The sequence below is a fragment of the Nicotiana sylvestris genome, chromosome 1, assembly GCF_000393655.2.
Source record: "Nicotiana sylvestris chromosome 1, ASM39365v2, whole genome shotgun sequence".
In the NCBI taxonomy this organism is placed as follows: Eukaryota; Viridiplantae; Streptophyta; class Magnoliopsida; order Solanales; family Solanaceae; genus Nicotiana; species Nicotiana sylvestris.
In genome coordinates, this window is record NC_091057.1 from 44,974,996 (window position 1) to 45,000,129 (window position 25,134).

The following is a 25,134-nucleotide window of genomic DNA, read 5'->3' on the forward strand; positions in this document are numbered from 1 at the left end:
TCTTCAATTACATAATAAACATAATATATTAATAAACAAAATTTAACAAAGGTTCAACAATATCATTCCAAATATTAAAACATCGTTTGAAACATATCAATAAGCTTTGAAAAGAGGAAAAACATTATTCATGTGCCCGTCAACCTTGATGCCTTTATAACTCTTCCACAGACTTCAATAATAATAGAAAAAAAAAAGAAAATAACTAAATGATACAATGAAGTATTTTTTATATAAAAAATTAAATTTTATTTTTAATATGAATATTACCAAAAAGAAATCACATATATACTAAATTACTAATATAAAAAGATAGTAATAAAAGTCTAATAAGTTACTTACCGTTAGATCTGTATCATTTTGTTGTAGACCTTGTGCTGCAAGTATCATTCGAAATTTTTCTTCCCATTGTTTATTCATTTCTACTAGTTGATTATTCATATCTTTCTTGATTTCTTCAACTTGTTCCTTAGCTTCCCTTTTAACTTCTTCCACACGCTCATTTGCCTCTTTTCTGGTCAATTATAGTTGCTTTATAAGTTGTACTTTTGTTGGTCTACCACCAAAATATTCGCTGATATTTTTTCCGGGGCCATACGCACGAAGATATCCATTTTTTTCGGCCCCGAGTACTTTTTCGAAGATATCATCATCATTTAAAGAAATTTTTCCTTCTTTTTGCTGCTTTTTAAATTGGTAAAATTGGTCCAACAATCAAAAAATGCAAATCAATCAAATATAAGTACAAATGTGTAATATAAAAGGAGATAAAAAGAAAAGATAACACATTGACATTACAATAATATCTTGTTGAAAAGCATCAACTTGTTTTCCTTTTTTCTCTTGCGGGATTCCATAAAAACTTCAACACGAGAAGGAGCTTTTCCATTTTTTTGCTCCTGCGGAAAAATAATCATTATCATTAAATGAATAAAATATGTGAATATAGTTCTTCTAAATTTGACCTAAAAATATTATTACAACGTTCATACCATTTTGTATCTAAGTCTTGCATAACTTTTGGTCCCAATATATGGAGGCAAGGAACGTTTCGATCTATTTGTCTTGTTTTGTGTGCTCTACTTCTAAATAAAAATTGAAAAAAAAATTATGAACATTAGTTACTAAAGAAAAGCTAGTGATAAAAGAGAGCTTAATATGCCCTTGGATTTACTCATAAAAACTAGCAAATCGAATATAAAATACAAAGACAATAAAAGTATCGTGCTCTTATATAAGGAAATGTTAGTGATAAAAAGAGAGGTTAATTTTATTTGGAATCCAAACCATGGATCACAAAAATAATAATTCAGAGTAAAACAGTTTTAGTTATCTCAAACACGCCCATAATTAATTTTCCTAAATAAACTTGAGATCCTCAAAATATGAAACACATAATAATAAAAAGGCAGAAACAAATTAATTTACAATTTAAATACCTGAAAGTCGGCATCACTCCAAAGATTGACCAAATATTTCCATTCATCTGCGGCAACAAGTTTAGGCTTGTTTCGTAGGCGAAGTTGGTAATTTGCTTTTGAATCAAAATACTTCTTCTTCAACTTGTACCTATAGTCTCTATAGAGGTCACTCATTTTGCTAAGAATTGTGCTTTTTCTTCCCTCGGGCACATCAAAATTAAACTTTTCCTATATAAAAAAAATACAATCAAAGTTTATAATCATATATTCTAGTAATTGTTAAACCATAAGAAATTATAAAATATTATAAATTATTAGTTTGTTAGTTTTTCTTATCAAGACAATTTTTCACATATGGTCGATATTATCTTGCTCAATCTCTTTCCAACCATTTACCTTTAAAGGGCAACAAGTTCGGCTTCTAACTGTTTGTCCCAAAAACCAAACTAATTTGCTTGCATTCTCACCGATAGCTTGACGGTCTTCATCAAATTCCACCGGTAATTTTTGTCCCTCCTGTAAGTTAATTATTTTCACACACCATGTAGGACCTCTAGTTTTTCTTTTCACAGCGTTGGAACCTACGAAGGTTAAATAAATAACGTCAAGTAAAAATATCGATAGAAGTAATTAAGATCAATAAAAATAGTGATTACCTGCTGAATTTGCTGATTCATGTGCTCCTACAACTGATTCTGTCACCTCTTCAGACTCATTACCCCTAGAACTATTTTCTCCAAGAGAAGTACTCATAAATATTATTTTTCAGCAGTGTATAAATCTCAATAGGCCTTTCTTTATGCATTCTATAACTAACAAGCATGTTTTTAATATCTTGATCGTCATGACATTCAACTAGCCCATCATAATCACTAATAATTCTATCATCTCTCAAATAAAAGAACTTGTCTCCCTCACAAATATTGAAGTTACAATACTCTTTTAAGTCATCCAATAGGTCAAAGAAAGATATAAAATCAACATCAATATTTGTTTTCTTCAAATAACCACCTACATATTTTCTAGAAGGGGAGAATACAAAATGGCCACCATAGTAATAGCTAATTTCTTTCTCCCTTATCGTGTCCGCGCTTCCTAGAAAAATATTGGAGACGAATTAGCTGAATATGAATAAACAAAGGCACAAATTTATATAATGAGAAAAAAGATTTAATGACAAATTCAATATTGCACGATAATCATATTACAATTACCCGGATAAACAAGTTCTTCTACAGGCTGCGTGAGCAAGTTTTCGCCAATAGATGGCTTCTTAGAACTCTTAACAGGTTCCGAGTCACGATTATCATTTAAGCGATTAGTTTTTTCCCAAAAATCATTCCTACCCATGTCTGGTTACAAATAAGAATTTGTAAGACACTAAAATAAATTATCATAAATACAAATATAAATGATATTTTCTGTAAGTACTTAGTAGCCAACTTTAAGAATTGAATAAAACTTCAAACTGTATACTTATAACATGATAAATACTATAGTAACAGAGTTTATATATCATTTGAACTTTTAGAAATATTGTACCCATTGTATAACCACATCTTTTTAATTAGTACACGGTATCTAACAGTGAACTTTAAGAGTTCAGAATTTTCGGACAAATTCTTCACAGTGCTTTAAAATAAAAAAATCAAACAGACATGAAAGGAAACAAATATAGACCAATCAACACACACTTACAACCCCAAAATTTTAAAAGTAACAAAGAAGAAGAATTAATTTTCATATATATATTTAAGGTAGCGGGTGTACACCTGCAACGAGATATATGAAATGGGAGCGGGTTGCACGCTTGCAACAAGGAAGAAATGAAAGTGAATTCTGTGTTTGTTTTCCTTATCCTTGTCAGCAAATTAGATTTTGGTTTCTTTACATTCCTCTTGAGCATTCTGTTATTATTTGTTACTCCCCGTAGCATGTTTCCCCCGCCCAACTTTTATTGTGATTATCTGCTTTTACTTTCTGATGTATATGATTTAACTGCACAGGTTTACTTGGCAGTCTCGTCCTAGCCTTGTTACTACTTCGCCGAGGTTAAGCTAGGCACTTACCAGCATATGAGGTCGGTTGTGCTGATACTACACTCTGCACTGTGTGCAGATATTGGTACCGGAGCATTTAGACCGCAATGAGGTCGCTGCCTTCAGTCCAACATGCGACCCGAGGTAGTCCTGCAGGCGTCCGCGGGCCTTGGCGTCTCCTTCTATCATTTCTTCCTGTTTTTACTTATTCAGAGACAGATTCGTGTATTTCTATTCAAACCTTATTTGTAGTAATCTTAGACAGTCTGTGAAATTGTGACACAAAATTCTGGGTAGAGTTGTATTTAGACTTCCCGAGTTTGTATTAAGTTAAACTATCAGATTTCGTCTTCCGCTTTGTTATTGATATTATTATTTCCGCTGTTTTGATAAGTTGATTTGAAATTATAAAGACTTAAAAAGGTATTTTAAACGGAATAGTTGGCTTGCCTAGCTTCCACGACTCCCGAGGGTGAAAAATCCGGATCGTGACAGAAGCAGAAAAAAGTAGCTTCTCTCCAAAAGCATTTTTCTAAGAAGTACTTTTGAGGAAAATACACTTAAAAGCAGTTTTCAAAAGCTTGGCCAAACACTAATTACAGCTCAAAAGTGCTTTTCTAATTAATTAGTCAAATACAAACTATTTCTCATAAAAATCACTTTTTTAAAAAGTACTTTTGACAAAAGCATTTCTCAAAATAAGCTGATTTTAGAAACTTGACCAAACAGGCTATATGAAATGTATAAATTATTCACATGTATTGATACGAAGGAAAAGATATAAAGCACCTAACACGTCTTTTCTATAATTAATTGTTTCAGAAAAAAGATATCAAAACCGGGTTATATAAGGAGTCCGGAATCAAAATGTGGTTCTTTTGGACTCAAAGTACACAAATAGGTGGTAAAAAAAAAGTTACATTTTTATATATAGCGCCACAATACCTGGTGTTATACATTAACAGTAACGGCACCGTTAATGTATAGCGCCAGGTATTGTGGCGCTATACTGTAAAAGCTGACACGACACATGTATAGCGCCACAATACCTGGCGCTATACATATATTTTTTTAAATCCCTCCGTCTTCTTCATCGATGCATCCTCCATTTTTTTTAACCTCTACTCTCTTCTTGGTCCCCCACCCCATACCCGCTTCTTCCCTCCTTTTTTAAAAAAAAAAATGTTGGGTCCCCCCGACATATAAAACTTGAAGAACGTAGGTCCCACATTCAAGTAGAGCTTCGTGTTATTGTTGATTCACACTTCCGGAGTCAAAATTTCAATCTTTTTGCTTTCTGAAAATTCTAAATCGAGGTATTTCGATTTATTTTAAGTTGAAACATTTATAATAATGCATATTATTTGATTTGTATGTGTTCTATTTCGGTTTGTGTTTTTTTTTCGAAACTAACATGTTAAATTTATCTGGATTTAGTATTAGTGTTTTCTAAAAAAATATAAATTTGTAAAATAAATTTGTCTGTTAATATCCTGATTTATATATGTGTGTTTTCATGCCGTTTTGTGTTTTATTTGCTATTAAATTTATTTGTTGTTTATGTTTAGTTTAGATTATTTTTAGCATAGTAAAATCTAGACCTTTTTAGCATAATAAAACGTAGAACCTTTTAGCGTAGTAAACTTTAGAGCCTTGTAGCGTAGTAATGTGTAGTATTTTAGCTTAGAATTCCTTTTGTTTAAGTATCTTATACTGGTTGTTGAAAATGCAAACTTTGTACAATTAAGTTAATAATTGTATCAACACACATAATTAGTAATTTGTACAATTAAGTTATTAAAAAAATACGAATTTAAATTATAATAAAAACACATAATTATTAATGATAGTTTGGTGTCACTGGTCCTCTAAATATCGAGCCCTCATATATATATATATATATATATATATATATATATATATATATATTTGTACAATTAAGTTATTAAGTATGAATTTAAATTATAATAAAAACACATAATTATTAATGATAGTTTGGTGTCACTGGTCCTCAAAATATCGAGCCCTGAACCAACATATATATAATTTGTACAATTAAGTTATTAAAAAATATGAATTTATAGTTGACGACATGGACGCGACTATACATCCCGGCCCTCGGACGTTGGATCTATTAGCCCTACAGCCCCAGCATAGATCCGAGTATATATGGGACGGACAGTTGCTTACGCAGACTTTCCGGGCTAGGAGAGTGGATCTCTTATGGGAGTTTTTGAATCCTCCCCGCGTTCTACATCCCCGCATGGTCCATTACCTGGAGGAGATGAGATTATATAGGATTATTAGGATTGGCCGGATACAGCTCGACTATGCTTTGATCACGGCCTTGATTGAGCGGTGGCGACCGGAGGCGCGCACTTTCCATTTGCCCATCGGCGAGGCCACCATCACACTCCAAGACGCTAAGATTTTATATAGCCTGTCCGTTGATGGCTTGCCAGTTTTACTGCCTGCGACCATGAGATATTATTTGCCGCAGGCATATTGGGATATGCTGCACATGCTCACGGGTTTCATACCGGAGGATGATGCAGTAGCATCTGGGTCCAGTCGTATACAGTTGGTCCCCATTAAAGACCACCTGGTGCAGATCCACCATACTATCACCGACGAGTCAGCGGAGGTGGATGTACAGCGATATACGAGGCTGCTGTTGCTCCTTCTATTTGGGGGGGTCTTGTTCTCGAACACTTCGTCGTACTCTTGCACGAGAGTATGATGCCCATCATAATCTCCCCCTCTGCAGGGATGTGTTGGATCTGCTGGAGGACGCACAGGTGAATATCTAACTAAACTTACTTGTTATAGATTAACTTAGTGTTGTGCATACTAACGGTTTGTGTTCTTATATGATAGTTCATCTGGACGTCGTACAACGATGAGGTGATAGGTACCCTGCCAGCGTATTGCACGTTCGGCTGACATATTTGGAAGGCTTATGTCCCGCTCATATGCCTCGATATTGTCGAGCACCATGCCTCCGAGCGGGTATTTCGTCAGTTTGTCTTGCCACAGCCTATACCGACTCTGCCTGCATGGCATGCTTTACATTATGAGAGGGATGATCGGTCCAGGGCGGACGACACATTTATGGCATGGCTTAACGAACAGTTGGGTACTTGGGACAGGCGAGAGGACTTGACCCCACCTCCGCAACACTTTTCTATTCAACGTTATATGGCATGGTACCGAACTGTTTCCCGACTTTTTATCGGGAACCCAGTTCATCAGGCACACGATCGGTACGTACCATACGCCGGGAGACACGAGGCCCTGGTATGTTTTCTGTTATTATTAGTTATATACGTGTAATTTAGTGCCAAATATGTAGTTTATATTTTTTACTTTGTGCAGACGATTGGATTGCATACCGTCTATCATATGGGGCAGCAGATGCAGAGTTATGTCCACAATCCTGTGGCCATACAGGAGTATAGTCGTTGATTCATGGATGTGGCTGCCCAGACACTGCAGCGAGCCCGATCGGATCAACGTTTGGCACACGAGGCTGATTATATGGACCCAGCGTAGTACTATCGAGGTCGTGGTATCCCACGAGCTGGTGGTGCCGGACGACATGGTCGTGGGCAGAGAGGAGGTGGTCCCCAGCAAGGGGGTGTTGAGGCTCCTGCTGATGATGTTGCTGCTGATATGGCAGGTGGCATGCATGAGGCGGGCATGCCGTCTTACAGCCTTGGAATTTATCGCACTCCAGTGCCATCGCAGGTGACCCCATCAGGTCAATTATTGATCACGGGCTCGGATATTCAAGGAATGGATTGGGGTAGATACTTCCCAGGCCCGTCTACCACTGTTGAGGATCGACCGACCCATTTTTTTATAGTGGGCGCCGACTGAGTTATGGCTCCACATCACATGGGCAAGTATGAGTTTATTAGTATTGAATTTGAATTTGTTTTAACTGTAACTTATTTATTTTCTTTAACTTTATTAATTTCTTTTTTAAGGCTTCATGCGATGCAACGACAGATGACTACATTCAGGATCTAGAGAGGATGATGGTAAGACAATATAAATTGTTGTGAATTGTTATGTAGTTTTCTATACTAAGTTTCGTATTATTATGTAGCCTTCTACTGGAGATGACAGCACCACCGATACATGTCATCCTGCGCCGCATCCGGCTATAAGAAGACGACTTGATGATGATGATCCTGATAGCATACCCGGGCGGGAGGGGATGCGCCTCAGGCCAGCGGCTGCATTGAGACACACCGGATGCGGGACACATTGACATGGTGTAAATAATATTTTTGTATACATTAACAACAATATTTAGTCGAATATGCCCATTACTTCTTTTAGTTCTCCATTCGTTTGATAGTTTCATAAAATAAAATTTAGAACAACACAAGTACTTAAACTTAACTTCCACTTCAATTAAAATAAAATTTAGTAGAAAACAAGCACTTAAATTTAACTTCCACTGCAATTAAAATAAAATTTAGTACAACACAAGCACTTAAACTTAACTTTCACTTCAATTAAAATAAAATTTAGTACAACAAACAAGGAAAATATTACTACAGCACAAACACAAGCACAAACACAAGCACAAACACAAACATAGCAGGCCAACATAATAAAAATACATGAAATATGAAAAATACACTAAACACATACATGCCAATGTTTAGCCCCAGTTGCTATTTATTCTCCGCTCCAACTACTTAAATCGTTCTTCCAGTTGTTCTTTTTCTTCTTCTACCTCTTTCAATTTCACCTTCACCTTCGCAAGTTCCAGTTTATAATTTTTGTTACGTTCCTTTTGTGCTTCACAATTCCATTGTGTTTTCCATTTTTCTTCTCCCACCTCCTTCAGGTTCGCCCTCAAGTCTGCAATAATTCTATTGCTTTCTTTTTCATGTTCTTGTTGTCTTAAACACATATTATGAAGAAACTGCAATTGTTCTCTGTAACATTCCTGATAACATGGTTCATCAACCCATTCCTGAAAATCACAAATAGGTTCGTCGGGAACCTTGTAAAACTGGTTCATACAGTCCCAGTAGTGGCGTCCAACTTCACCACCGTCCCAACAATTTTGCATCAAATATGCTTTTCCACAGTTGCACTTTGGTGGACGAAGAGGCTGAGCCATTTGTGTAATATTTGCTTTTAGTAAAAAAAACCTTACTTTTAATAAAATATTTGCTTTTAGTAAATTTTGAGCACACAAAATAACTAATGAGCCCGTTATTTATAGGCGAAACAACACACACATAATGTACTATCTAATGGCGCTATACTTTGTGTGTTAAATATCATGATGTTGACAAGACAACTTTATGTCAGCTGGTCAGCTTTTTTAGTTCGACAAGACAACTGTCATGACCCCAACCCCGGTCATGATGGCGCCCAACACAGTGCTAAGCAAGCCCGACCATTCAACAATATTAACCCAAATTCTTATTCAGATTATAAATAAATATCACAGAGAATTTACTAAGTCATTACATTCAAGTGTATAATTAATAATAAAATCCGCGAAAGTTCAATTAAAATACCACACCATAGCCCAATAGAATCCGGTGTCACGAATATGAGCCTCTAATACAGAATATCCACCTATTACAAGTCTGTCTAGGAAAAATGCGAAATAAAAGATAGAGATAGAGGGGAGAGATCAAGGCTGTGAATGCCATGCAGCTACCTCAATACTCCCGGATACTGCTGTTCAGCTAAACAAATCCTCACTCAGCCTGTGGTGTACCTGGATCTGCACGCAAGGTGTAGGGAGTAATGTGAGTACTCCGACCCAGTGAGTAATAAACATGAATAAAGGCTGAGAATAAGAAGTCATGGAAAAATACAAAGTAAACTATAACTGGTAGTTTAGAACAACAAATAGTGAAGCAACAAGTCAATTAAATCAGAGTACCAAATACTGAGACAGGTATAACCAATAAAAACAAATGCATGAGTGCAATGCAATGCATATGATGGTACACTCTAGTACCCACTGCGGCATGCAGCCAGAGCCATCCATTTATTTATCATCGACGGCGCTCACTGGGGGTGTGTACAGACTCCGGAGGGGCTCCTACAGCCCAAGCGCAATATCAAGTCATCTCGTGGCATCAAATCTAGGCCCCCAGCCTCATATCAATCTCAATATAATCAACCAGGCTCTCGGCCTCAATATCAATGTACTCAACCAGGCTCTCGGCCTCAATATCAATGTAATACTGCTGCGGCGCGCAGCCCGATCCATGCTCAGTCCAGAAACCATCATAAGCCCCTTGGGCATTTGTAAAACAGTAGTTCTCAGCCCGAAATATCATTTAGAAATATCATTTAAGTTTTTAAATCTTAGAAAGATGGCTGAGTTTGCAAAACAGTATTTAAAACCTTGGACTGAGGTCAAATGATATGCAAAATATGCGAAAGTAGTGATATCAATCCCTGAAGGATTCAAATAATTGGCAAGAAGCCCAAATGTAACAATTAAATCTAAGTAAGGATGATTCTCAATTTAGTTTAAGTAGAAAATACGGTACAAACATCTCTCGGGATGGACCAAGTTACAATCCCCAATGGTGCTCTACCCCACGCCCGTTATCCGGCGTGCAAGTCACCTCAATATATCGTTACGATGTGAAATTCCGGGGTTTCAAACCCTCAGGATATCATTTACATCAATTACTCACCTCAAGACGATCAAATCTAGCTCGTTATGCCCTTGCCTCTCAAATTACCCTCCTCGTGCGACGAATCTGCCCAAAATCACAACGAATATGTCGCATTATGCTAAAGAGACAATACCCAATCGAAAGCAATCGAAAAATATCAAAATTCACGAATTTGACAAAACCCGAGCCCCGGGCCCGCGCCTCGAAAACTCAGAAAATTACCATCACCGAATTCCTTGTCTCGCCACGAGTCTATACATACAAAGAACTCCCAAATCCGAGTTCAAATGACCCATCAAATCCTAATTGTTTGGTTTCAAAATTCAAGCCCTAGTTCTTGATTTGTAGGCTTATATTTCATGAATCTCTAGATGGAATTCACAATAAAAATGAATTCTAAGTCCAATAAACTTACCTCAAGTCGTTCCCCCTTGAATCCTCTTTAATCTCCACCAAGAAGCTCTCAAAATGATCAACCATGGAGGAAAAATGACCCAAAATCGCGGATGAAGTGTTTTATAAACTCACTGCCCAAAATTTTTCAGAAGTACTGTTCACGCGCATGGTCAATGTTCACACGCGCGATCACTGTTCACGCGCGGGGGTTACAGTTCACGCTGCTAAAAAAAATACAGCATCAACCAAAGAAATTGCAGCACTTTTCTTTTCACTAAAATGGCTCTAACTCCATCATACGAACTCGGAATTCGATGATTCTTGTTCCTATGAGTCAAAAATAATAGTACGAACATAGACCTTCAATCGGAACTCATTTAGGAGCTCTTTTGCTTAGTTCAATACCCATTTTTCTCGTTAAACAATTAACTCATGTTTCGTGTCAAAAACCCAACCGCGACTTGATGAAATTAGACCAAACTTTCCAGATCACTCCTATAATTCATTATTTAAATTTTGGAAGTCTCGAAATAAAATTTTGATTTCCAGAACTAAAAATGGACCTTTAGATCATTACATGCTTATGCTCAAACGGCAAAAATCTTCCAAAAACTCTTCCAAAACTTATCCGAGCCTCATGGGACCCCGACCAAACATGTCAACATAATTCATAACATTATTCAAACCTCTTCAATCATCAAAACACCTCAAACAATATTAAATTACCCAAAACTCATCGAATTCAAGCTTAATTTCTTAAAAACTTCCGAAATACGCATTTGATCAAAAACCCGACCAAAACACCTCTGAATGATCTAAAATTTTGCAAACACATCCAAAATCACCTAACGAAGCTACTGCAACTCTCGGAATTCCATTCCGACCTCCGTATCAAAATCTCACCTGCCAACCGGAATTCGCCAAAATACTAACTTCGCCAATTCAAGCCTAATTCTACTCTGGACCTCCAAAATAAATTCCGATCACACTCCTAAGCCACATATCATCCCCCAAAGCTAACCGAATCACCGAAAATCACATCCGAGCCCTCTAACTCAATAGTCAACATCCGGTTGAGTTTTTCCAAAACAAGCCTTCCTTAAAGAGACTAAGTATCTCATTTCCTATCAAAGCCAATCCAATTTAACTCTAACACCGAATACCGATAACGAAACATGAAGAAGCATAAAAATGGGGGAAACGGGGCGGTAACTCATGAGACGACGGGCCAGGTCATCACAACAACACACATATAACGTACTATCTAATGGCGCTATATTTTGCGTGTTAAATATCATGATGTTGACAAGATAACTTTATGTCAGCTGGTCAGCTTTTTTAGTTCGACAAGACAACACACACATAACGTACTATCTAATGGCGCTATATTTTGCGTGTTAAATATCATGATATTGACAAGACAACTTTATGTCAGCTGGTCAGCTTTTTCAGTTCGACAAGACAACACACACATAACGTACTATCTAATGGCGCTATACTTTGCGTGTTAAATATCATGATGTTGACAAGACAACTTTATGTCAGCTGGTCAGCTTTTTCAGTTCGACAAGACAACACACACATAACGTACTATCTAATGGCGCTATACTTTGCGTGTTAAATATCATGATGTTGACAAGACAACTTTATGTCAGCTGATCAGCTTTTTCAGTTCGACAAGACAACACACACATAACGTACTATCTAATGGCGCTATACTTTGCGTGTTAAATATCATGATATTGACAAGACAACTTTATGTCAGCTGGTCAGCTTTTTCAGTTCGACAAGACAACACACACATAATAAATATACAAATAATTTTATTAAATTATTATTTAAATAGGTAAAATGGGAACGTACAAATCATAGTTAACAAGCATATTATTTCATAAATCTTGCAACATAGACATAACAACTAATTATTACAACATCAACTCATGGGTAGTTAGGTACACTAGAAGAACACCCACCACGAGCTTGATTAGTTTTGCCACCCAAACAAGCTGAAGGACATTTACGACGGTCGTGTCCTGTTTGCGAGCATATACCCCATTTGCGTGCATAAACGGTGTCACTAACATCCATTTGGTTCCGTATACGCGTTCTCTTCTACACTTGTCTTTTATGCAAATAGGACGTGTTACACACCATTTTAAATGGTTCCGGAGGCCAATAATGCTCAGCACCCACTGGCTGCAACTGACCACTATATGTGTTTAGGTACTTAGAAACACTATATTATTGATCAACATAGTTGGTCTCCGCATAACCAACATGTTGAAAACACTTGATGACATGTGAGTAAGGCATGTAGTAGATGGACTATTTCCCACAGGAGCATAACCTTGCTGATTCATTTAGGGTATGTACATTATTACCCCGATTATTATGGATAGCGGTGCGAACTTCAAAAACACCTCTTTCGTTATCATACTACAAAAATGAATGCCAATGTGCTCGCCGTCTGTATTTCTCAAATCTCTGCATCAGCACTGGTATAAATTCAACACCCCTCTCCATTAATTCCGTTGCAGCTGCAGACCGTTCAACAAACCTCTCCGCCATCAGCTTGAACGACATCCGCACCATGGCTGTGACGAGCAATCCTCTTGTCGACTTCAATAACCCGTTGAAGGACTCTGACACGTTTGTAGTAAGAATTCCCCATCGTCTGCCACCATCCGCATGCAACGTCCACTTTTCAGGGTCATGTCGCATTAACCAATGATAGGCTGCCTCGTCTTCTTGCCTGATAAAATCCATATGCCTCCGGATTTTATGCTGTTGGTGGTCTGTTGCTGTCATCCACATCAAATCATGTAGATCCTTGTTGGGATGTGTCTTCTGGAAATTGGCCTTAAAGTGCCTCACACAGTAACGGTGGTATGCATAAGGTTCTTGCCATGCAGGCAAGTTCTCCACAGAACTTAATATACCACCGTGCCGATCAGATATTAGACAAATACCTGAACGCTGTTTGACAACGTGCTCTTTCAGGTGGTTCAAAAATAGTGTCCACGTCTCTGTGCTTTCATTGGCACAAACAGCAAAAGCTAGAGGAAATATCTGTCCATTAGCATCCACTACCACGACTATCAATAGCTTGATATCGTACTTTCCATAGACATGAGTTCCGTCTATGGATATTACGGGCCGACAATGCAAAAAACCATCAATTGTTGGCTTAAAGACCCAGAACACGTAATTGAATATGTATTCTGGTGTTTCCGAACTCTGCTCAAACTTCCATTCAACAACTGTCCCAGGGTTAAAGTGCTGCAGTGCGGCCATGTACTTTGGCAGAGATGCAAATGACTTATCCCAATTACCGTACACAATTTCAAACGCTCGTTTGCGCCCGAGAAATGCCTTTCTTTTCGTAATGGTATGACCATATTCCTGGTGGACTGATGTAATGCACTCTTTAATTGTATACCTTATGGACGCTTCGAGGTGCGGAATAAGTAAAAGAGAAATCAAGCCAATATCCAAGTTGAAGTGATTTCCGTTGAATGTGTCCATTTCGCATGTGTGGGTAGGAATGTATTTACCCACTTTCCACATACCTGTCTTCTTCTTGGTCGCACGCAACATCCAATTACATGGCCAAAACCACTTGCGGAAAACAACCTTGTATACCATCGGACTTGACTCCCATACCTGCATCTCACGACACTCTTTTACGTTGTTCATTTTACAAGCCCTGCTTAAGTGCGCTTTATCAGGAAAAAGCATCCCCTTTGCAAGCACCGTTGGTTCCCACATTGCTGTTCAGATTTCATTAAAATCCCTTGTGAGAGCTTCCACATCCGGCACGGTTGGCAAGTTATCAATGTAAGGAATTTCCCTTGAATGAAACGACACTTCGGACTCGTACACTCTTCGTCTAGGGGGTCTCTCTTCAAATTAGGTCCTTCCTCCTCATCTTGCTCATCACCATCCTCACGAAAAAGGGTGTCTTATCTCCGGATTCATCGGCATTGTTATCGTAATCACTATTTTGTTCCTCACTCTGTGCATCTGCCATATCCCGATGTAATACGTCATTTTTGGTCAATTGAGTGAGTACGGGTGGTTCAACTTGCTCGTTTTCACTGCACAACCAACAAAAATATAAGCTACTGAATTAATAAATGCTTTCCATATGGCTATATCACTTCACTTACAAGTCGTTATATGATGAAATTCCATGATGGACGTTTTCAATTAGGTGATGACTACCGGATGGGCCACTTGTAAAATTCATATCCGGCCGGTACCCCCTATTAAATATATGAGCGTTAATACAAATTCAATACGCCAAAAATATACATAATTAACACAAATGAAAATTGATGTTTACCACTCGTCTTGTGAATTATGGAAAGCAGGGTATAAATTATTTTCTCGCTGCTCATTCACCGGCGATGATAAGTTTAAATCAAGGAAAACTCTTTCATCCGGAACCTATCCGGCAAAAACTGCTCCAGAATAACCACCCGATGACTGGGGGTTATCTCTAATACGTACAACCTCGTTTTTTGGAACGACTTCAACTTTCACGTACATCTCCAACATTGTGATTACAAGAAATTCCCGGCATTCGTCCGGAGTCCTCAGAAAATCACTCAATGTTTCATCATCGTCGATGTTAAACTCCGAGTAAAAAGCAACCCCTTGCGGAGTGACGGAATACGGATACATTCCAGTTACTTTAAGTATCACTGAACGTTTCCTCACACTCATTTTTTTGCATAACAACGATATCAATTTATCGTACTCTATTATAAGTGGCAATTTAACATGACACTGAGCAGGTAAACTGTAGCCCACAGAGTTATTCTCCATCACAACCTCCCTCCCCTCCCCCCAATATAATGAAACTCTTATTCTACGTTCTTCAGACATAATGAAGAAACTCTTATTCTACGCTCTTCAGACATAATGAAAATATTGGAGAATTTAACAACAATAAACATTTCAACAAGAGTTAAATTTTTTTTGAATGAATTTCTATAAAATCCTAACCTCTTTATATAGGAAATGGCTAGCCGGATTTTTTATATATATATATATATATAGCGCCCAAAAAGTTGGCACTATATGCTTTTGAATTATTGAAGTCAGAAATTGTTGGTGGGGCCAGGAAAAAGGAGTATAGCGCCAAAATACCAGGCGCTATATATAAAACTTATGTATAGCGTCAGGTATTGTGGCGCTATATCTGTGCCGTGTCAGCTTTTACAGTATAGCGCCACAATACCTGGCGCTATACATTAACGGTGCCGTTACTGTTAATGTATAGCGCCAGGTATTGTGGCGCTATATATAAAAATGTAACTTTTTTTTCCCCACCTATTTATGTATTTTGAGTCCAAAAGAACCAGAATTGGTTCCGGACTCTTATATAAGTTATAATTCAATGTCTTTTCGTGTTATTTCGTTTTGAAATAGTACTCTCGCGCCATAATACCTGGCTCTTTCTCCAACCTTTTTTTATAAATTTTACTTTATTCCTTACATAAGAACCTGGATGACAGAACACTTACGACATAGAACAAGAAAGTAAGGAATAAAAGAAAAAGTGAAAAATTATGTAGTGCTTGCATTTAAATGGATGGGACTGAAGTGAAATAGAATGATTTTAATTTATTCGTTTATCTCTACATTCCTCTTCTGTAGTTGAACATTCTTATTTCTTAACATCTTATGCATCGAAGGCTGACGCTTAAGCCAGAGAGAGCTCACTTATATATATATATATATATATATAGTAATTCAGTTCAGAAAGAAATTGCACAAGGTAACTATATCTTTTTGGTTGGTAGGTCACGAGTTTGAGCGGTAAAAACAGTCACTAATATTTGCATTAGGTTAGACTGTCTACATCATACATTTTGGGTGCGATCCTTTCCCAGACCTTACGTGAATGCGGGATGTTCTCTGCATCGGACTACTTTTTTTTAGGCGTCTGGTATTCGCATTGGTATTCGACTAAATCCAAATTTATGTCGAAAAGTGCACATTCAAAAGTAAAGTGCTCTTTAAGAAAGGCAATTTCATATTTAATACTCGAACCTAAAACCTCTTATTAAAGATGGAAGAATATTTATCGCTTTACTATAACCCTTATTTATTCCTTAATTATATCTAAGCTCAAGTAATAGGATAGTACTTCAATAGAAAGAAAAAGAACAGAAGAAGCAGAGATGAGCATGTTTTGGGACGGGTGCACTCTGCACGTGATCTTTCGAAGGCATTAAAGGTGAAGATGAAGAACGAGGAAATAGATGAAGAACGAGGATATACTTCTTCATATATTTCTTCTTAAAAGATTTGAGAAATTAAAGAGAAAATGTGATAAGTTCAGCTGCTGCCAACTACCAATTCTAGAAGCCCACCATTGTTGAAGCCACCAACCCATTCTAGAAGCCACCATTGTTGAAGCCTCCATTGTTGAATGAAAAATTCAACCACCAACCACCTTCTTTAAGGCTATAAATAGAGCCTTATGTTTTACACAGAAAAATCAATCCAGAGAGATTGAAATACAATCCAGGAAGAGACTGTGAGAACAAAAAGAGAGTTTGGTGAGGTTTTTTTTTTAGAGAGAAATTCTTGGTGTAAATTCTCTGTAATTCTATTCTTGTGAAATAGAGTTGTTTTTCCTCCCAAATAATCTTCATATTGATCCGAGAATCACAACAAGTGGTATCAGAGCCCTCGATTCTGTGTTCATCGAGAAATATCGGAACACTGAAAATTTCAACCCGGATTTACATTTTTCGAAAACGTGATCTTCGGTGTGTTTTGATCATTTCATTAGATTCCTTGCGTCGATACGAATTCAACACAATTTTCCGGAGGCCAAACAAAGCTAAAACGAAGAAGTTATGACAATTTTTTTTCTTCTGCCTAAGGAAGAAGACGATGAATAGTAACTACCCAGTCATCGCCACGTCATCATCCAGTCAGCATCTAGTCAGCGCCACGTCATCATCTAGTCAACATCTAGTCAGCGCCCAGTCATCAAAATTTTTAGAAATTAATGAAATAACCCCTAAAGTTACTGAAATTATAAATCTGCCCCACAAGTTCAGTATATTTTCGATTTAACCCCAAATGTTTGGTGTAAATTTTGAAAATTTTCTGGAGGCCCTATTTTGACCCAAGAAGAGTCAATCCTACCATTTTTCACCATTCCGGACGCGTTGGTGAGTTCCGTTTGATGAGATTCTGCTCCAAAATTTTGACCAAGCCATTTTAAAGACATAATGGAAAAGTCATCATCATCTGGAGCTATGATAAAGCTTACTGCCACAAATTACACATTGTGGAGACCTCGGATGGAAGATCTCCTCAGTTGTAAAGATTTGTTTGATCCCATAGAAGCAAAGGGTAGGAACCCCGATTCCACCAAAGAAGCAGAGTGGAAGAAATTAAACAGAAAAACTATCGGTCAAATTCGACAATGGATTGACGATAGCGTTTTTCATCATGTTGCACAAGAGACAGATGCATATGCCCTCTGGGTGAAGTTAGAAGGGATGTATCAAGCCAAGACCGCTAGGAACAAAGCCTTGTTGATGAGGCTTTTGGTAAATTTGAAGTTAAAGCACAGAACTTCAGTTGTCGAGCATACCAGTGAGTTTCAGAGCTTGATAAATCAATTATCGTCTGTTGACATGCCGCTCGGGGATGAGATGCAAACCCTACTACTTCTTAGTTCTCTTCCTGATAGCTGGGAGACGCTGGTAGTCTCTCTCAATAATTCAGCTCCTAGTGGAAATCTGACCATGTCTATGGTTAAAGATACCTTATTTAATGAAGAAGCCAGAAGAAAGGACATCAATCATGGTGAGTCGCATGCCCTTATTACAGAAAGAGGGAGACAACAAGAAAGAAGTCAAGATAAGAGGAGAGGCAGAAGCAAGAGTAGGGGAAAATCCACAGATGGTAGGAAGTCATCATATGCGTGCTACCACTGTGGAATAAAGGGCCATTTAAAGAAGAACTGCAGAAAATTGCATAAGGAGAAGGAGCAGTTGAAGCAAAAGGATGGAGATGCATTAGTCACTACCCACGGAGAGGTAGCCATTTGTTCCATCCAAGAAGAGACATGCCTTCACGTCTCAAGTCAAGAAGAAAACGAATGGGTGGTAGATACTGCAGCATCATACCACGCCACATCCCGAAAAGATTTCTTCACAACATACAAAGCAGGAGACTTTGGAGTAGTGAAGATGGGGAACACTTCTTCCTGTGAGATAGTTGGAATTGGTGATATCAAAATACAAACAAATATCGGGAGTACAATAATATTGAAAGATGTCCGTCATGTGCCAGATCTTCGTCTAAACCTAATATCAGGTATAGCTCTTGACAAACAGAGCTATGAAAGTTATTTCGGAAAAGGCACATGGAAATTGCTGAAAGGGGTTATGATTCTCACTCGAGGACATATTTATGGCAAATTATATAAAACTCATGTGAAGGTATGTTCAGACAGCCTCAATATTATGGAAAAAGAGGCGTCTCAAAACCTGTGGCACCAGAGACTCGGTCACATGAGTGAAAAGGGGATATCAATTCTAACGAAAAAGCAGCGTATCAGAATGGACAAGAATGCTGCTTTAGACCCTTGTAATCATTGCTTATTCGGAAAGCAACATAGAGTCTCTTTTACATTTTCTTCAACCAGAAAATCAGAGTTACTCAGTCTGGTACACTCTGATATTTGTGGTCCCATGGAGGAGAAGTCACTTGGCGGCAATAGGTATTTTCTGACTTTCATTGATGATGTTTCTCGAAAGGTGTGGGTGTACTTCTTAAAGACAAAGGACCAGGCTTTTGATTATTTCAAGATATTTCATGCCATGGTAGAGCGTGAAACGGGAAAGAAATTAAAATGCCTTCGCTCAGATAGTGGAGGCGAGTATACTTCCAAGGAGTTCGATTCCTATTGCAAGAGACAAGGGATTCGACATGAAAAGACAGTCCCACGCACCCCACAACACAATGGAGTAGCCGAGAGAATGAACCGGACAATTATGGAAAGAGTCAGAAGTATGATCAGTATGGCAAAGCTGCCTAAGTCATTCTGGGGAGAAGCTGTTCGCGCCGCCTGCTACCTAATCAACCGGTCACCATCTGCCCCGTTGAATTTTGAGGTTCCAGAGAAAATATGGTCTTGTAAGAATCCCTCATATTCTCACTTAATGGTATTCGGTTGTTTAGCACATGCACATGTATCCAAGGAGCTCAGGAAGAAGCTTGATGGTAGAACTATACCATGTATCTTCATAGGCTATGGAGATGAAGAATTTGGGTATAGATTATGGGATCCAATACAGAAGACGGTGATCAGAAGTAGGGATGTTGTATTCCACGAAAACCAGACAATTGAAGACATTGAAAAGCCCACAATGTCTTATGAAAGAGGTTCCAGTGCCCAAAAAGTTGGTCCAGATCCACTACCATTGCAGTTTGACACAAATAGCATGGGGGAGCATGAAGCAGTACCAGAAGCAGAACAGGAGGATGTTTGGCAGGGGAGGCACAAACCCCTCAGGAAACTACAGAACCATCACAGGGGAATGATGTCGGTACACCTCCTGAAGCTAATAATCAACAACCTCGTCGACCTGAACGAGGTCAGATTCCATCAACTCGATACCCAGAAATCGAGTATATTCTACTTTCTGAAGATGGAGAACCAGAGAGTTTCCATGAAGCTATATCTCATAAGGATAAAGAAAAATGGCTGCAAGCAATGACCGAAGAGATGAACTCTTTACAGAAAAACAACACTTATGAGATTGTGAAACTTCCACAAGGAAAGAAGGTACTGAAGAGTAAATGGGTATTCAAGCTGAAGAAAGATGGCAGCGGAAAGGTGGTGAAGCACAAAGCCCGGTTAGTAGTCAAAGGATTCCTACAGAAAAAGGGAATTGACTTTGATGAAATATTTTCACCAGTTGTAAAATTGACTTCAATCCGCATCATCCTTGGATTGGTAGCCAGTTTGAATTTGGAGCTTGAACAAATGGATGTCAAGACAACATTTCTTCATGGTGATCTAAATGAAGAAATCTATATGGAGCAGCCGGAAGGTTTTGAGGTTTCAGGAAAAGAAAACCTCGTCTATAAGCTTACGAAAAGTTTATATGGCCTAAAGCAAGCACCGAGGCAGTGGTACAAAAAGTTTGACTCATTTATGGTAAGTCAAGGATATAAAAGGACTGCTGCAGATCAGTGTGTTTACATTCAGAGATTTTCGGATGGCAATTTTGTTGTACTTCTACTTTATGTAGACGACATGTTGATCGTCGGACAAGATGCAACAAAAATTAGACAGTTGAAGAAAGAACTCTCTAAGTCCTTTGAAATGAAAGACTTAGGTCCAGCTCAACATATTTTGGGATTGCAGATAACTCGAGATAGGAGAAACAAGAAGTTATGGCTATCTCAAGAAAATTACATTGAACGGGTGATCAAACGGTTCAATATGAGTAATGCCAAACCGGTAGGTGCCCCTTTGGCAAATCACTTCAAGTTGAGCAAGAGTTTGTGCCCCTCATCCAAGAAAGAGATTGAGGAGATGTCTACAATTCCATATTCTTCAGCAGTTGGTAGTCTGATGTATGCCATGGTTTGCACGAGGCCAGATATCGCACATGCAGTAGGTGTGGTAAGTCGTTTTCTTTCTAACCCTGGAAAGAAACATTGGGAGGTAGTTAAGTGGATTTTCAGGTATCTTAAAGGTACTTCAAAATCAAGTTTGTGCTTTGGGGGAGCTGATCCAGTCTTGGAAGGCTATACAGATTCAGATATGGCCGGAGATCCTGATGGAAGAAAATCAACCTCAGGATATGTTTATACTTTTGCAGGGGGAGCTGTGTCATGGCAGTCAAGATTGCAGAAGTGTGTTGCACTATCCACAACTGAAGCAGAGTATATTGCTGTAGCGGAAGCTGGAAAAGAAATGTTGTGGCTAAAGCGGTTTCTCCAAGAACTAGGGATAAATCAAACAGAGTATAAGATACATTGTGATAGTCAAAGTGCAATTGATTTAAGCAAAAACTCAATGTATCATTCTCGGACAAAGCACATCGACATTCGCTATCACTGGATACGCGAGGTGATGAATCAACAACTGTTGAAACTAGTGAAGATCCATACGAAGGAGAATCCAGCAGACATGTTAACAAAGGTGGTCACTCAAGAAAAGTTAGAGCTGTGCAGAGACATAGTTGGAATAACTTTCAAATAGTAGCTGCGTTGGAATGCAGCTGAAGGGGGAGAATTGATAAGTTCAGCTACTGCCAACTACCAATTCTAGAAGCCCACCATTGTTGAAGCCACCAACCCATTCTAGAAGCCACCATTGTTGAAACCTCCATTGTTGAATGAAAAATTCAACCACCAACCACCTTCTTTAAGGCTATAAATAGAGCCTTATGTTTTACACAGAAAAATCAATCCAGAGAGATTGAAATACAATCCAGGAAGAGATTGTGAGAACAAAAAGAGAGTTTGGTGAGGTTTTTTTTTTTTTTGTAGAGAGAAATTCTTGGTGTAAATTCTCTGTAATTCTATTCTTGTGAAATAGAGTTGTTTTTCCTCCCAAATAATCTTCATATTGATCGAGAATCACAACAAAATGTTCTTATTATCATTATGAAATTCCGATGCGGCTCCTTTCCATTAATACTTTTTGTGTATTTCCTCAACTGCACATGAGTACATATAAGTCCCATTTAATATTTTTTAAGGTCCAGAGAATACTTTTCAAAAAAGAATAACCAAAACCTCTTAGGTTCATGTTCTACAATTTTAATATTTGAATCTAAAAACAATAAGATGAAATTAATGATATTAAATGGGTAGCATAATTTGTGGGGGATATATGCCGTTTTCCTACCAAAGTTGGACAGTATACTTGTCCAAAACTTATTTAATTTAACTATGGTTAAGATACTTGTTAATGTACTATAATCTAGACCGTTAAATTTCAAATTTAGATGTCGTACACTCAAATATATGTAGCTGAGGAAGTACAATGAAAATGGATTAACAACCTTTAAATATACACCATTAACATCCCAACATTTGCAACATTATGAAACAAACCACAAATTAAAGTATGAAACCTAATTACAACACACTAGAAAATCACCCCAAATAAGAAAGAAAAAAACCAAAGAAGCATCAACACAGCGAGAAGAATGACTTCAAATTAATGAACGTCCCCTCTTCTTTCTTAATTATTATCACATGTCTCTAACTTCAAACTCATTGCGATTCTTGACGACAATATCGTACATGTGCATGGACTTAAACTTGTTGAAATCTTTTGGGAGAGAAATGAGATGAACAGTAGACCTTTTATGGTACTGAAGAAGGTCAAGATCATCATAATACCTTTCCCAACCAAGAGAATAAAGTTTCCTTTCAAGTACTGCATAGGATGTGATGACTTCATTACTTGGAATATGAACTAGCACTTTTCGACGACCACTTGAGCCTTGACAATCTTCAAGTCGGACAACTCCATTCTTGAATACCCAAACTCCAGACATATTAGTAATTTGATTGAGCTAAGATGTTAGTTTGAGGAGGAAAGGAGAATTGGTTAGAATATTTCTAAATCTCTAGCTTGTGAGATGGCTTGAAGGAAGAGGGTGTGAGGGGCTTATATAGAGGATTTTTGCTATTTATTATATTTATTTAAAATCTTTTTTAGAGGGGTGTGCGTGGTTTGAGGAGGGTGATGGAAGAGATGGTGGGGTAAGCGCTAGTTATGTGCAGGGACAATGTAAATAATATTTATAGTATCAGGTTAATAACCTAAAACAACATCTAACTTTATACCAAGTCTAATATACCAAAATGAAAAACAGTTTGATATAACCAATTAAATTCTACTAATCGTGAATTTTCATTATTAACGCAGGTAACTTAATATGTTCCTAGATAGGGCCATTTTGATGGAGTCTGAATTGTGCAAGAAGATTGTAGGCAGTGGCCGCATCGTACCAGTAACTTTTGCCCAGACGTATCAGTAAGCTAACTTGAGGGTACTGCTGTAGGAATCAATCAACTTTAAATTTTTGGTATCAACTAGGATGCTGTACAATATACGAGTTCACATGAACCCAATAACTTTTATTCAGATAATGTATATGCATTAAAATCATAAGAACCGATAAATTTCAAATTCTGAAATCACCTCTGAAAACAAATATAATATACCATTCATATTATCATAGAAAAGCAAGACATGTTTATCATACATAAGCGAAAAACTCTCAACTACGTAAGCGATATTTAAAATCAAAAGAAAGAAGATAATTGGAGCTGTTAATACGTGGTTCAAAGAAATTTACAGACAATCAAAAGAAAGAAGATGATTGGACAAAGAGAAATAATTCCACAGGTATATATCCTAGCCTAACTTATACAAATAGAAAATCGACATGTGTTGCGAACATTTGAGTTCGTCGAATTTTCTCTATACTTCTAACTACTATGAACCAAAGAGAGAAAAAGGGAGCTGTAGTGGAATAATCGGATTGAGAAGAATCCCATTTTTACTTTATCCATCCAAATCCTTTACCCCACAAAGGGAATCTTGTGTTAGATGAATTATACTTTTTTTATTTTAACTGGAGAATGCATTGATAAGTCAAGATAGGGGTGTGCATTCGAATCAGTTTATCGATAAATCGAATCGATTATTTGTTATCGGTTTATCGATTTCGATTTCGAAATTTTCCTTATCGAGTTATCGATTTCGATTTTGTCCTCTTCGGTTATCGGTTTATCGATAAACCGATAAAATATACTAAAAGAACAAATTTTATACCGATAAGGGGGAATGATTTTATACTGTTGGAGTGTTGGTGGCATACATTTAATCCCTTACTTTAGTTTCGTTGCATGTGCTTGTTGACATAATTTTTATGTTATAAACGGTGTTCGTCTTATTTTAGCTTCTTTTTGTCTATATTAGTTAGGCGTGTTTATAGCGATATACATTCCGTGGAATCCCGCAATTTTTTTTGGTGTAATCGATAATCGAATCGATAAGCCCCAAAAATCGATAAATCGAAATCGAAAAAATTGAAACCTTATTGAAACGATAACGATAAGCATATGTACAAATCGATAATCGATAAGTAATTATCGATAAGGGTCAAAATCGAATCGATAAATTGAATGGACACCGCTAAGTCAAGATGTACATAGAGGGGCATAAACCAAACCTCTCAGAGAAAAGTTGGGATGGACCAAGTCCATCCATTACAATTTGACTAGTCCAACAAGAATTAGGTGGGTTGCTCCTTAAACAGATTAGCTCACAAAACAAAGGAACTAAGAAAGATCAGTCAGCCTGGATAAAAAATAAAGGTCCTCTTTCTTACCATGATTTTGAAATTTGGCATCCCTTTCTCGTCGTTCTTCAATAAGGATATAAACTGCCTTGGAAGATTTATAGCCTCAGTGAAGAACGGACTCTTTCTCTCTACTTCAGCTATATTAGCTAGGAGGTCTGCTGGGATGTTACCTTCTCTGAGTGTGTGAACATAATGCAAATTTCCAATTAGATTCATTGCTTGA

At 37.6% G+C, this 25,134-nt stretch overlaps 1 protein-coding gene across 1 annotated transcript; it reads right to left on the minus strand.

The window, feature by feature from the left end:
• Positions 1–22,561: 22,561 nt before the first annotated feature.
• Positions 22,562–23,254, minus strand: LOC104225625 (flowering-promoting factor 1-like protein 3). The gene has a single exon (XM_009777471.2). It carries the CDS (start codon positions 23,091–23,093, stop codon positions 22,785–22,787), a length of 309 nt encoding a protein of 102 aa, XP_009775773.1. The 5' UTR covers positions 23,094–23,254; the 3' UTR covers positions 22,562–22,784.
• Between the last annotated feature and the right edge of the window lie 1,880 nt (positions 23,255–25,134).

What these genes read in the sequence shown, in the direction of transcription:
- LOC104225625 (XM_009777471.2), bottom strand. Translation starts at nt 23,093, where the DNA reads ATGTCTGGAGTTTGGGTATTCAAGAATGGAGTTGTCCGACTTGAAGAT.